General features: G+C 41.9%; 1 protein-coding gene across 2 annotated transcripts in view; it reads right to left on the bottom strand.

Moving 5' to 3' along the window:
- Window positions 1-14,252, bottom strand: part of DIPK1A (divergent protein kinase domain 1A) — a 129,206-nt gene that overhangs the window by 13,890 nt on the left and 101,064 nt on the right. The window contains exon 3 of one of the 2 annotated variants that reach the window (XM_011747723.2): window positions 2,268-2,375. The exons of the other annotated variant lie outside the window; for it this stretch is intronic. Within the exon in view, the coding sequence (XP_011746025.1) occupies window positions 2,268-2,375 (108 nt within the window). The remainder of the gene's footprint in view (window positions 1-2,267; window positions 2,376-14,252) is intronic. 2 annotated transcript variants of the gene reach the window in all.

Here is a 14,252-nt window from a genome sequence, read left to right as displayed (position 1 = left end):
TCCCTGACCCCCTGTCTAGAATAGATCCTCTTCCACCTCCGGGTCACCTCTAATCCTGTTTCATTATCCTCATAGCCTTTTGTACTGTCTAAAATTATCATATTTATTTATTTATCAGTTTATTACTATCTGTCTCATCTCACATTAGAACACGAGGTTAGAGGCTTTATCTGTCTCCCTCAGTGCCTCAAACAGTGCCTGGCATGCAGGAGACACTCAAATGTTGGACTTTGTTTTAGAAATTGTCTTTAACATGATTAATATTGTCAACTTAAAAATTATTTTAAATTTCTATAGGAATAATGCATATTTATGCAGGAAAATTTAGTAATCATAAGTTGAACATTAAAATGCAATTTTCCAGTGCTCTGGATGTTTCGTTGTATTTTATTCTACCCCAATTAGATATTCTATTGTTTTATTCTTATTTCTCTGATGAAAAATAAGGTAGAATTTTTTTTCATTATGTTCATCAGCTGTTTGCAGTTCTTTTGTGATTTAGTTCATCCTGTCCTTTGCCCATGCCTATGAATTCTTTATTAAGGTATAAGTTCAGATATTATTTCAGAAAGGTCTTCTCTGATCACATCCTCTAAGGCACTTCTCACCATCCCCGACACTACATTCTCTATTTGCCTTCTGTATCTCCCACAGAACACACCATATTCTATAATTATTTTGTTTATTTATTTATTTATTTATTTATTTATTTATTTATCAGCTGTGCCTCCTGTCCCTCTGGGATCATGTAAGGTCTATAAGGGAGCAATCTTGTCTTTTTTTTGAGATAGGGTCTTACTCTGTCACCCAGGCTGGAGTGCAGTGACATGAACGTGGCTCACTGCAGCCTTGACCTCCTGGGCTCAAGTGATCACCCCACCTCAGCCTCCCGAGTAGCTGGGATCATAGGTGTGTGCCACCACACCCAGCTAATACATATATTTTTTGAGACAAGAGTCTCGCTCTGTTGTCCAGGCTGGAGTGCAGTGGTGTGAGATTTTGGCTCACTGGAACCTCCACCTTCCAGGTTCAAGCGATTCTTGTGCCTCAGCCTCTGGAGTAGTTGGGATTACAGGCATGCGCCACCACACCCAGCTAATTTTTTGTGTTTTTAGTAGAGATGGGGTTTTGCTACGTTGCTCAGGTTGGTCTTGAACTCCTGGCCTCAAGTGACCTACCACCTCAGCCTCCCAAAGTGCTGGGATTACAGGTGTGTGCCACTGTGCCTGGCCACCCAGCTAATTTTTGTATTTTTTGTAGAGACAGGGTTTTGCTATGTTGCTCAGGTAGGCCTCAAACTCCTGGACTAAAGCAATCCACCCACCTTGGCCTCCCGAAGTGCTGGGATTACAGGCATGTGCCACTGGGCCCAGCTGTCTGTATTTTTTTTTATTTTTTGAGACAGGGTCTCACTCTGTCACCCAGGCTAGAGCACCGTGGTGGGACCATAGCTCACTGCAGCCTCAACCTCCTGGGCTCAAGCAATCTTCCCACCTCAGCCTCCTGAGTAGCTAGAACTACGGGTGTGTGCCACCACACCTGGCTTTTTAAAAAATTTTTTTGATTTTGGAGAGACAGGGTCTCACTACATTGCCCAGGTTGGTCTCAAACTCCTGGGTTCAAGTGGTCCTCCCATCTCAGCCTCCCAAAGTGTTGGGATTACATGTGTGAGCCACTGCACCAGGTTGCCTTAATCACCATTGTATTCCTGGTAACTAAAACAGCATCTGTCTAAGATCAAAGTGCTGACAGAAAAACAAAAACAAAACAAAACAGTGTCTGGAATATACTGGGAATAGATTAACACATATCTGTTGACTGGCCAGGTGCAGTGGCTCACACCTATAATCCCAGCACTTTGGGAAGCCAAGATGGGTGGATTGCTTGAGCTCAGGAGTTCGAGACCAGCCTGGGCAACATGGCAGGACTCTTTCTACAAAAATACAAAAAATTAGCCAAGTGTGGTTGCGTGAGCCTGTAGTCCCAGCTACATGGGAGGCTGAGGTGGGAGGCTCGCTTGAGCCTGGGAAGTGGAGTTTGCAGTAAGCAGAGATCTCACCACTGTATTCCAGCCTGGACAACAGATTCTGTCTCAAAAAATTAAAATAAAATAAATGTCTGTTGAATCAATTAATCAAAGCATACAAAATTGAAATACATATAATATCTCAAAGCTTTGGTTCAAGAATTCTTTTAATAATGCCTTTAATTTCTGGTAAAATTAGAGTACACTATAATTCTGGAATGTTTACTCATAATGTCCCTACCTGATTGTTGGGCTTGGTGGATAAGCATTTTCCAAAGTAAAGAGTTTCTGTAACACAAAGGCTGTTACATGCAGGCCCATCAATAACTCCAGTCTTGTACTTGTCACACTAAAAACCAGGAAAGAAAAAGTAGTTAATAGAAAAATATTCATAAGAAAAAGCATAAAGAGATATCTTTATTCTTTATGAGAAAGTTCTATGACAAAAAGAACTGAGGCTTTGGACTTCGACAGACCTGGATTTGATCTAAGCTGTTACTTACACCTATATGATTATGAGAAAGCTTTTTGCTGTTGGGGTGTGTGTAGAACTTTGAAACTATTTTACCCACTTGATGTGGTCTAAGGCGGTATGTTACCTACTCCTTCCAAGAATAGAGGCACTCTATTTTTAAAAATGGTTCCAGTTTTAGGCCAGGCGCGGTGGCTCACGCTTGTAATCCCAGCACTTTGGGAGGCTGAGGCTGGTGGATCATTTGAGGTCAGGAGTTCAAGACCGGCCTGGCTAACATGGTGAAACCCTGTCTCTACTAAAATACAAAAATTAGCCAGGCGGTAATGGCGGGCACCTGTAATCCCAGCTACTTGGGAGGCTGAGGCAGAAGAATCACTTGAGCCTGGGAGGCAGAGGTTGTGGTGAGCCGAGATCATGCCACTGCACTCCAGTCTGGGTGAGAGAGTGAGACCCTGTCTCCAAAAAAAAAAAAAAAAAAAAAAAAAGAGTTCTGGTTTTAAAATAAATAAAGTTTAGAATAACAAAATAAAGTTACCCCTGTCATGTTGTCATCCTTGAGATCACCCAAAAACAAGAAAGGGGGGAAAAAAAAACCATCCACTCTGAAAAAATAAGGTACCAATGAAACCCTAGGTACAATAAATGAGGATGACCTGCCAAATTCAGTAAAGACTACACCACAGCCTAGAAGTATGCTGAGATTAAACACCTGCTGTGGGCCCCACTCGCAGACAAAGTTGGCAGAGCACCAAGGAGGTGGTCCATCTGCAGAACACAACCACTACCCTGGTTGCAACAAAGGTTTAAGGGGCACAAGCTGTGGGAACTTCCCAGAACTCTATTTGGCACCATGAAATAGTAAGATAAGGCAGGCCTGAATGATAAAATCCTCAGAAATGTTCTCTTTGCTGGAGGCAGTCTGTTGATGAACTATGGCTGGGAGACAGGGCCACAAACAGCTTCACTACCAGCTCAGTTTACTGCCCAGTTGCTTCCTGCACATGGCTGGCTCATTTCACTCAGTAATGAGTAATAATCAAAACCAAACAAGCAAAAGATCTACATAGCAAATCTACAAGAATTAGGAAGAATGGAATAGGAAAAGCAAATGTCAGATAAAAAAAATTTTCTAGGCAGGGCACAGTGGCTTACACGCCTGTAATCTCAGCACTTTGGGAGGCCGAGGTGGGTGGATCACCTGAGGTTGGGAGTTCAAGACGAGCTTGACCAACATGGAGAAACTCTGCCTCTACTAAAAATACAAAATTAGCTGGGCATGGTGGCGCATGCCTGTAATCCCAGGTATTCAGGAGGCTGAGGTGGGAGAGTCGCTTGAACCCGGGAGGCAGAGGTTGCAGTGAGCCGAGATCACATCACTGCACTCCAGCCTGGGCAAGAAAAGTGTATCTCCATCTCAAAAAAAAAAAAAAAAAAATTCTAGAAGAATGTTGCTATGAAACAGACCAAACATATTGTTATGAATTTAAAGGACTTACTGAACCAGTTTAAAATAAGACTTCAAAGCAGAAGAAATGATGAGGCAATAGGAGGAAGTTTAAAATAAGCTAACAGAACTCAGACAGGAAGGAAAATAAAACATCCTAGAAATAAAAGCCACATTAAAAATGAGGGGAAAGACAGACAGGGATAAAACACAGTAAGATTTAGGAGGACTAGGCCAGGCGTTGTTGCTTATCCCTGTAATAACAGCACTTTGGAGGCTGGGACAGGCAGATTGCTTGAGCTCAGGAGTTTGAGAGCAGCCTGGGCAACATAGCAAGACCCCATCTCTACAAATAATACAAAAGAATTAGCTGGGTGTGGGGGCACACACATGTAGTACTAGCTACTTGGGAGGCTGAAGTAGGAGGATTACTTGAGCCTGGGAGGCAGAGGTTGCAGAGAGCCAAGATTGCACCATTGCACTCCAGCCTGGGTGACAGAGGGGGATCCTGTCTTTAAAAAAACAAAAACAACAACAAAAAACTCTGGAGGACAAGGTTGAGGAATGCAAGCAAAATGAAATGGAAATTTAAAAATAAATAAAATGAATTTACGATAAATTTATAGATATAAAAGACAAAGTATATCCACCATATCCATATGAAGGAGAATGGGAACAAGTGGAAAAGAAAAAATACTCAAAGTAGAATTCAAGGAAACTTCACAGAAATTAAAACACTTTAATCTACAGATTGAAAGGACATACAATGAATGTCCCAAGAAAAACTGACATGAATGACCCCTGTGACATATCCCACTGAGGTTCACTGAACTTCACAAATAAGTTATCCTTTGAGCATCCAGGTAAAAAGATCAAGGCACCTTAAAGGGGAAACAAATCAGATTGGCCCCAGATTTCTCCATAGCCATATTTAACAGTAGACAACAGTGGTGCAATGGCAGCGGAGGCTTTGGGAAAGGAAGTGAGACTCGCCTGTGTCCTAATAGTCTCATCTGTGAAGGGGATGTTAATAGGTCTTAATTTACAGCATCATTATGAGGATTAAATAGTCTAAGTATAGATCACCTGTGACTTTCATAAGTGCTCAGTCATAGCCTATTATTATTTTATATAGCTGAACTTTCTTTTAGTAGGCACCAAATATTTTTGAACACGTAAGGTTCAGAAAACAATTTCCATGAGCATCTCCTGAAGAAATGATTGGAGAAGGAATTTCAGCTAACAAAGAGATGAATGGAGAAACAGAACATGAAAGCCAGTTGAAATGGATTGGAATGAAAACAGCTCAGGTAATTGAATTAATAAAAACTGATTTTTTTTTTTTTTGAGACAGAGTCTGTTGCCCAGACTGGAGTGCAATGGTGCGATCATGGCTCACCACAGCTTCGACCTCCCAGGCTCAAGTGATCCTCTTGCCTCAGTCTCCCGAGTAGCTGGGACTACAAGAATGTGCCACTATGCCTGGTTAATTTTTAAATTTTTTGTAGAGATGGCGCTTCACTTTGTTGCCCAGGCTGGTTTCAAATTCCTGGGCTCATGTAAGCTTCCCACCTCAGCCTCCCAAACTGCTAGATTTACAGGCGTAAGCCACTGTGTCTGCCAATAAAAACTGTTTATATAAGGCCGGGCGCGGTGGCTCAAGCCTGTGATCCCAGCACTTTGGGAGGCTGAGACGGGCGGATCACGAGGTCAGGAGATCGAGACCATCCTGGCTAACAAGGTGAAACCCCGTCTCTACTAAAAAATACAAAAAAAACCTAGCCGGGCGTGGTGGCAGGCGCCTGTAGTCCCAGCTACTCGGGAGGCTGAGGCAGGGGAATGGTGTGAACCCGGGAGGCAGAGCTTGCAGTGAGCTGAGATCCGGCCACTGCACTCCAGCCTGGGTGACAGAGCAAGACTCCGTCTCAAAAAAAAAAACAAACCAAAAAAAAAACTGTTTATATAGTACCTGATAGTTAGTAGGTGTTTCTTAAGTGTCAGGCATTGTTCCTAGCACTATACATTTATTACCATGACAACCACCCTGGGAGGTGGAACCTATTATCCATTAAAAGATAAGAAAACAGAAACAGAAATATCTGTTAAGTAACTTGTTCACAACTACAAAATAATAAAGCCAGGATTCCAACCCAGTCAGTTTGGCTCCAGAGCCCACTCTCTTAATGACTACTGTATATTGCTCAGAATGGCACAGGCTCCTCAGGCCTGCCTCCTGTACCCTCCTACCAACACTCCTTACAGTTTGCTTTGAGGATAAGGGAGATAAAGAGCCCTCCCCATGTGCAGAGTTAAGTGTCAACACCAAGGCACTGTTGCCCTTCAGCTACTAGTAGTGGAGAAGTTCCTGGACAAGCCCTTGGCTATGACCTGGTTTCTCTTGCAGATCTGTCTGCAGCTAAGAATATTAAGTTTCATCTTTGGGAGAGGAGCAAAGCAATCTAGTTCTTTTTTTTTTTTTTTTTTAATTTTTTTTGAGATAGAGTCTCACTCTGTCGCCCAGGCTGGAGTGCAGTGGCACGATCTCAGCTCACTGCAAGCTCTGCCTCCCGGGTTCACACCATTCCCCTGCCTCAACCTCCCAAGTAGCTGGGACTAGAGGCACCCGCCACCACGCCTGGCTAATTTTTTGTATTTTTTGTACAAACAGGGTTTCACCATGTTAGCCAGGATGGTCTCAATCTCCTGATCTCGTGATCCGCCTGCCTCGGCCTCCCAAAGTGAGCAATCTAGTTCTTAAACTCAAGTTTGGGAGGTCACTTGGGAGAGGCCCAATGTCTTTCTTCCATCTGGTCAACCTTTGGGGATATTTTAGGAAATGCAGGACCATCTGTTAGGCATATGTGCTTGGTAGCAGATGGCCAGCAATTTCATTGGTATGTTTCTTCCTTGAGGCAAAGGTGATGGGAATTCTGAGGCCTCATTAGGAGAAGCTTGAGTGAAAGCTCCTGTAGGTATGGTTTAGGGTTTCCAAGGAAGTTATATCATATAGACCACATTCTCTGACCACAAATAAATAAAAAATAAGTGGAACAATAAAAGTCAAGTTGAAGTCCCATAGCTCAAACATGGCCCATTGCGAAAGAAAAGAGACAAAAAGAAATGACTGAAAAACTCTACAATTTTTTTTAAAAAGTAAAAAGTAGGCCGGGCGTGGTGGCTCACGCCTGTAATCCCAGCACTTTGGGAGGCCGAGACGGGTGGATCACGAGGTCAGGAGATCGAGACCATCCTGGCTAACACGGTGAAACCCTGTTTGTACAAAAAATACAAAAAACTAGCCGGGCGAGGTGGTGGGCGCCTGTAGTCCCAGCTACTCCGGAGGCTGAGGCAGGAGAATGGCGTGAACCCGGGAGGCGGAGCTTGCAGTGAGCCAAGATCCAGCCACTGCACTCCAGCCTGGGCGACAGAGCGAGACTCCGTCTCAAAAAAAAAAAAAAAAAAAAAAAGTTAAAAGTAAAACAAAAAACAAACATACGTTTGGAAACTAAAAAGCACATTCCTAAATAATTTGTGGGTTAAAGTAGAAATTACCATGGAAATGCAAAAATATTTAGAAGTGAACAATATAGGTATACATATCAAAACTTGTGGGAGGCAGTCAAAGCAGTTCTTAGAGTGAAAATTATAGCAATTTCCAAATTTAAACGCAATGATGAAAAAACCAAGATACTGAATATAAATAATCGCTCAACTAAAGAGACTTAAAAAAAAACCAACCAAAAAAACAAACAAAAAAACAAACCCAACAGACCGGCTCAGTGGCTTACAACTATAATCCCAGCACTATGGGAGATGAAGGCAGGAGGACTGCTTGAGGCCAGAAGTTCAAGACCAGCCTAGGGAACAAAGTGAGACCTCATCTCTAAAATTTTTTTTTTTTTTAAATTAGCCAGGCATGGTGGTGTGTGCCTATAGTCCCAGCTACTCAGGAGGCTGAGGAAGGAGGATCCCTTGAACCCATGAGGTTGAGGCTGCCATGATCATGCCACTGTATTCCAGCCTGGGCAACAAAGTGAGACTCTGTCTCAAAGAAAAAAAAAAAAAAGAAAGCCCAACAATAATGAAAATAAACTCCCAAAAGAAGTAGGAGAAAAGAAATAATAAATGAAGAAATAAATGGAAAAAAAATCAGGCCAGGTGTGGTGGCTCATGCCTATAATCCCAGCACTTTGGGTGGCTGAGGAGGGTGAATCACTGAGTTCGGGAGATCGAGACCAGACTGGGCAACATGGCAAAACCTTGTCTCTACAAAACATACAAAAATTAGCCAGGTGTGGGTGCACACATGTAGTCCTAGCTACTCAGGAGCCTGAGGTGGGAGGATGGCTTGAGCCCTGGAGGTCAAGGCTGCAGTGAAATGTGACTGTGCCACTGCACTCCAGCCTGAGTAACAGAGTGAGACCCTGTCTCTAAATAAATAAATAAATAAACAAATAAATATAAAAAGGTAGTTCTTTGAAAACTTTAACAAAAAAGATACACCTTTAGCAAGACTGATTATGAGAAAAAGAGGAGAAACAAATAAATATTATTAGGGAAGAAAAGAGTAGTGACGGCAAAAAAATAGAAACAATTTATGGTAATACATTTGAAATAAACAATTTTTCTAGAAAAATATACATAATAGAAAGTCATGCAGGAACAAATAGAAAAGCTGAATTAGATTAATACATATAAAAAATTGAATCAATAACCAAAAATGTTTCCCTCCAAAGAAAGCAGGCCAATAACTCTATGAAAGATTAGTTTATTTATTTATTATTTATTATTATCATTATAATTTTTTGAGATGGAGTTTTGCTTTTGTTGCCCAGGCTAGAGTGCAATGGCATGATCTCGGCTCATTGCAAACTCCATCTCCTGGGATCAAGCGATTCTCCTGCATTCGCCTCCCAAGTAGCTGGGATACAGGTGTCCACCACCACGCCCAGCTAATTTTTATTTTTAGTAGAGACGGGGTTTCTTCATGTTGGTCAGGCCGGGCTCAAACTTTCAACCTCAGGTGATCCACCCGCCTCGGCCTCCCAAAGTGTTGGGATTACAGGTGTGAGCCACTGCACCCAGCCTTGAGAGATTAGTTTTAAGGAAGGAAAAAAAAAAAAGAAAAGAACAGACCAGACAAGACAAGACGCAGGCCCAGGGTACAGTCTTAGAAGGACTGCAGCATGCCATCCGGATGCAGTACTGGGAGATTTGCCATCCAGATGCAGTTTATGAGAGTGCAAAATGGGTAAGAACATTAATGCCCCTCAACAGGAGAATGGTTAAATAAATTGTGGTATATTCATAGCACGAAATACTATGCAGTCATTAAAAATGAGAGAATTAGGCCCAGACATATCAACATAATGTGAAATGGAAACAATTTCAGAATGACGTGAGCAGTTTAGTACCATTTATTAAATGGTACTACATGCAAACATAAACATAGTATTTATGTACCCCTGCCACATGTAGTGAAAGAAAAACATCATGGCAAAAACTCATACCATATTCAAGATGGTGCTTCCTGTGAAGTGGGAGGAAGGAGAGTATCAGGCAGGATAAGAGAGCTTCAACTATACTTGTAATGTTTTACTTATTTTTAAAAATGCAGCAAATATGGCAAAAGGTTAAGATTTGTTAAGAAGGTGGCAGATACACGGCGTTTGCCATATTGCTTTTTTTTTTTTTTTCTGAGATGGAGTTTCGCTTTTGTCACCCAGGCTGGAGTGCAATGGTGCGGTCTCGACTCACTGCAACCTCTGCCTCCCCAGTTCAAGAGATTCTCCTGCCTCAGCCTCCCGAGTAGCTGGATTATAGGAACCTGCCACCACACCCAGCTAATTTTTGTATTTTTAGTAGAGATGAGGTTTCACCATGTTAGCTAGGCTGGTCTGGAATTCCTAACCTCATGTGATCTGCCTGCCTCGGCCTCCCAAAGTGCTGGGATTACAGGAGTGAGCCACTGTGCCTGGCTGCCATATTGTTTTTTATATGCCAGTACTGTTCTATGAGATTTGCATGTCTATATATCTTAAATTCTCACAATCTCCCTATGGAATAGGTATCACCATTATTTCCATTTTATTGATAAAGAAACCAAGGCAAGAGAGGTTAAGAAGAGGGTAAGAATTTTACAGAGAGCAGGTTAATGGCAGAGTTGGAACCTGAGCCCAGAGAGTCTGTCTCCAGAGCCTGTTCTTTTAACCACTAAGGTAACAGAACCAGGATTATTGATATTGGAGAGGACCATGCAGAGCAGGTTTAGTACCGACTGTGTCAGATGCCCCTCCTGAGTGCACCCACTAAAGGTGTCTCTGGTCATTCCCTCCACACAAGCAACTCACAACAGGGCTAGGACTTTCATCCTTGTTTCCTGAGGACTTTGCACAATGCCTGACACATAATCAAATAGATAAAAAAGCACTTGCCAAATGGATGAATGAATGAAGTGTATGCTGGGTTTTTATCCAGAAGTAGGGCACTCTATCATGAACAATTCATGGGATTGGACTTAAAGAGCAATACCCTTCCACTGTTCTGATCTTGGGCTCCTGAATCTTAAACACTTTATCTTAACTCTGTTCAATGTCAGGATTTAAACATGACTCTTTCCACAACAACTATCTTTCAATAAATCATCTTGGGAGTTTATATTTCTTTCCTGAGCCTATTTTCTTCCTCCCTTCTTTCTGTATATTCTCAAGTCTAACATTATTTTCGTCCATGTTATCTTCCCTTGTGGAAAGCTGGATGATTTGAAGGCAGATACTTGGTTACATTCATCTTCAAATCTCTCCTCCTCTCTAGCACACAGCACCGTTTGGTATTTAAGTGTTCAGTAAATGTTTATTAAATAACCAACATAAATAGTGGTTTTGGCTTTAAAATCTCATTGAGGATTAAAGTGCATACTTTTCTATAACATTTAATACATTTTTTTTTTTTTTTTAAAAATAGCACAAACCAGGTAGCTCATTAGTAAACGTATTGGGAAGCAGTAAAAACTAGTCTGGCATTCAGCTACAAGACTGAAACTCTAGTTCTGAGCAAAAACCTCAGGCCAACCATTCATCAAAGAGGTAGTTACAATGAGCAGGCTCTTCCACTTGTGGCTTCCATCACAAACCAAAAGCAAATTTCCCACATGCTTGTATAGAAAGGATGGTTGGCCACGTACTGTTTCGTTTTGTTTTGTTGTTTTTCAGGCACAGCCACACACACAAACTGTAATTACTGTCAGTAAACGATATTCTAAATAAAAAGACACAGAAATTATAGAGAATGTTCCACTTTACCACAGGATAATCAGCGAAAACATCAAAAGTTTTTCCTGTCCTAAGATTTTTCTTTACTCGGGTGATTCTCCTAAATGCCTCCCTTGCTTGCACATACCTCATCACACCAGGAGATGGCACTCTTTAGTTTTATTTGACGAAACCCACCTCGTTGAATTAATAATTTCATGAACTATGGAAACTACCACAAGGGGGCAATAACGATGAACAGATGTACACTACTAGGTTTTAAGTAATTTTCTAAGATTTATGTTCTAAAAATGTATTTCAGAAAAACTCATCAATTTTTCCTAAGAAAAAAAAATAGCTGAGTTGGGTTTTTAATAATGCCTGAAAATCTTCCACGCCTCTAGTCCCGTTCCCCGTATCGACAATATTAAATCTTCACCATTTTCTAGACTTCCACTTCAGGTTCACATTCTTATCCTCTCAGCCATTAAGAGTGCTCAAATCTCTCTCTCCCCTCCCCCCAACACACACATACTCACCACTCTTTCCTTCCTTCGGTTATAACAGAGTCTGCAATTTATTTTAAAATTCCTCAGTGTAAGTTATAGTCCAGATGCCTCTCATATCCAAATCAGGAATGCACAGGTGCTTGGCTAGAGCTGTAATCAGGAAGCCAATGCTCGAGGCAGCTACTCTAAGCACTTCCATATTCCTTATCTCCTTACTTTGATCAAGATTGGTCAATTTCTGAGGTTTTTGTTAATTAGGAAATCTGGCTTTTATTGGTGAAATTTGTGGTTTTCTCTTGAGACAGGGTCTCACTCTGTTGCCCAGGCTGGAAGTGCAGTGGCATGATCAAAGCTCACTGCAGCCTTGACCTCCTGGGCTCAAGCAATCCTCCCACCTCAGCTTCCTAAGTAGCTAGGATTACAAGTGCATGCCACCACCGTGGCTAATTTTTTTTTTATTTTTAGTAGAGATGGTGTCTCAATTTGTTGCCAAGGCTGGTCTCAAGCTCCTGGCCTTAAGCAATCTGCCTGCCTTGGTCTCCTGAAGTGCTGAGATTACAGGCATGAGCCACTGCACCCGGCCTGTGGTTTGTTAAATAGCATGATAAATGTTACAAGTGAATGATAAGTGGTAAAATTAAAGGTATCTAAGATATGTGGATTGGCTAAAATATGAGATATTCCATACCTTTTTATGAAGGGGGTTTAATAACTAGTTGAGGCTATAATTTTTACCTTTAGGGAGGTACCTGGAGCTAATAGTTTTACAGTTAGAGGTTCTCAAACTTTAGAGAGCTTCAGATTGCATGGAGGGTTGATTAAAACACAGTTTGCTGGACCCGTCTCAGAGTTTCTGACTCAGTAGGTCTTGCATTAGACTGAAAATATGCATTAATTTTAAGTGCCCACGCTGGCCTAAGAGACCACATATTGAGAATTATTGGTTTAGAATTTCTAGTGGCCTGACGCTAATTATAAGGAAACACAAGCCTGCCTTTGAAGTATCATTGCTTTTGCCTTGACTAAATCTTTCATGCAAGTTGATAGAGCACTTAAAAGGGTAGACTTGGGGGCCAGACACAGTGGCTCACAGCTATAATCCCAGCACTTTGGGAGGCCGAGGCAGGTGGATCACCTGAGGTCAGGAGTTCGAGACCAGCCTGGCCAACATGGTGAAACCCCATTTCTACTAAAAATACCAAAAAAAAAAAAAAAAAAAAATAGCCAGGTGTGGTGGTGTGCACCTTAGTCCCAGCTACTGGGGTGGCTGAGACAGGAGAGTCACTTGAACCCAGGAGGAGGAGGTTGTAGTGGGCTGAGATCGTACCACTGCACTCCAGCCTGGGCAACAGAGCAAGACTGAATCTCAAAAAAAAAGAAAGAAAAAGGCAGAGTTAGAACTTTAATAAGTTTACAGGCAGATTATATGTGAAATGTTTCATGACTGCTTGAAAATAAATTTATTTGTTGCAAATAAAATGGTTTTTTTTTTTTTTTTTTGAGACGGAGTCTCACACTGTTGCCCAGGCTGGAGTGCAGTGGCGCGATCTCGGCTCACTGCAAGCTCCGCCTCCTGGGTTCCCGCCATTCTCCTGCCTCAGCCTCCTGAGTAGCTGGGACTACAGGCGCCCGCCACCGCGCCCGGCTAATTTTTTGTATTTTTAGTAGAGACGGGGTTTCACTGTGGTCTCGATCTCCTGACCTTGTGATCCGCCCACCTCGGCCTCCCAAAGTGCTGGGATTACAGGCTTGAGCCACCGCGCCCAGCCGCAAATAAAATGTTTTATGACTGAATAAATGTCTACATGTCTAGCAGAAATTGCTTTCATACAGCCTAGTAATAAGGTTGTATGGGGGTACTGAATCCTCACTTACATCAAACATAGGTGGATTCTCTGTTTCTTCCCTCCCTCCTGCCCAATCTCTACGTCCTTTTTTTTTCTTGACTTATTATAGGATATTATAGGATATTCAGTAATATGTGAATAGAAATGAGAATGTATATCCTTGCTTTGATCCTAATCTCAGAGATTATATATTCAGATTTTCACCATTACATATGATGTTGGCTGTGGGTTTTTCATAGATGTCTTTTATCAGATTGAGAAAGTTCCCTCCTATTCTTAGTTTGCTGAGAATTGACTGAATTTTGTCAAATGTATCTATTTAGATAATCATATATTAAGTTTTTCTATTCTCTTTTTTTTTTTTTTTTTTGAGACAGGGTCTCACTCTGTCACCCAGGCTGGAGTGCAATGGTGTGATCTCGGCTCACTGCAACCTCTGCCTCCTGGGTTCCAGCAATTCTTGTGCCTCAGCCTCACAGGTAGCTGCTGGGACTGCAGGCAAGAACCACCAGGCATGGCTAAGTTTTGTATTTCTAGTAGAAACGAGTTTTTGTCATGTTGCCCAGGCTGGTCTCTAACTCTTGGCCTCAAGTGATCCACCCACCTTGGCCTCCCAATGTGGTGGGATTACAGGCATGAGCTGCTGCGCCCAGCCAATACTCATAACAGTTTTAACAATGATCTCTGACTTGCAAATTTTA

Source organism: Macaca nemestrina, chromosome 1, assembly GCF_043159975.1.
Source record: "Macaca nemestrina isolate mMacNem1 chromosome 1, mMacNem.hap1, whole genome shotgun sequence".
Lineage (NCBI taxonomy): Eukaryota > Metazoa > Chordata > Mammalia > Primates > Cercopithecidae > Macaca > Macaca nemestrina.
This window is presented reverse-complemented; position numbering and strand designations above follow the sequence as displayed.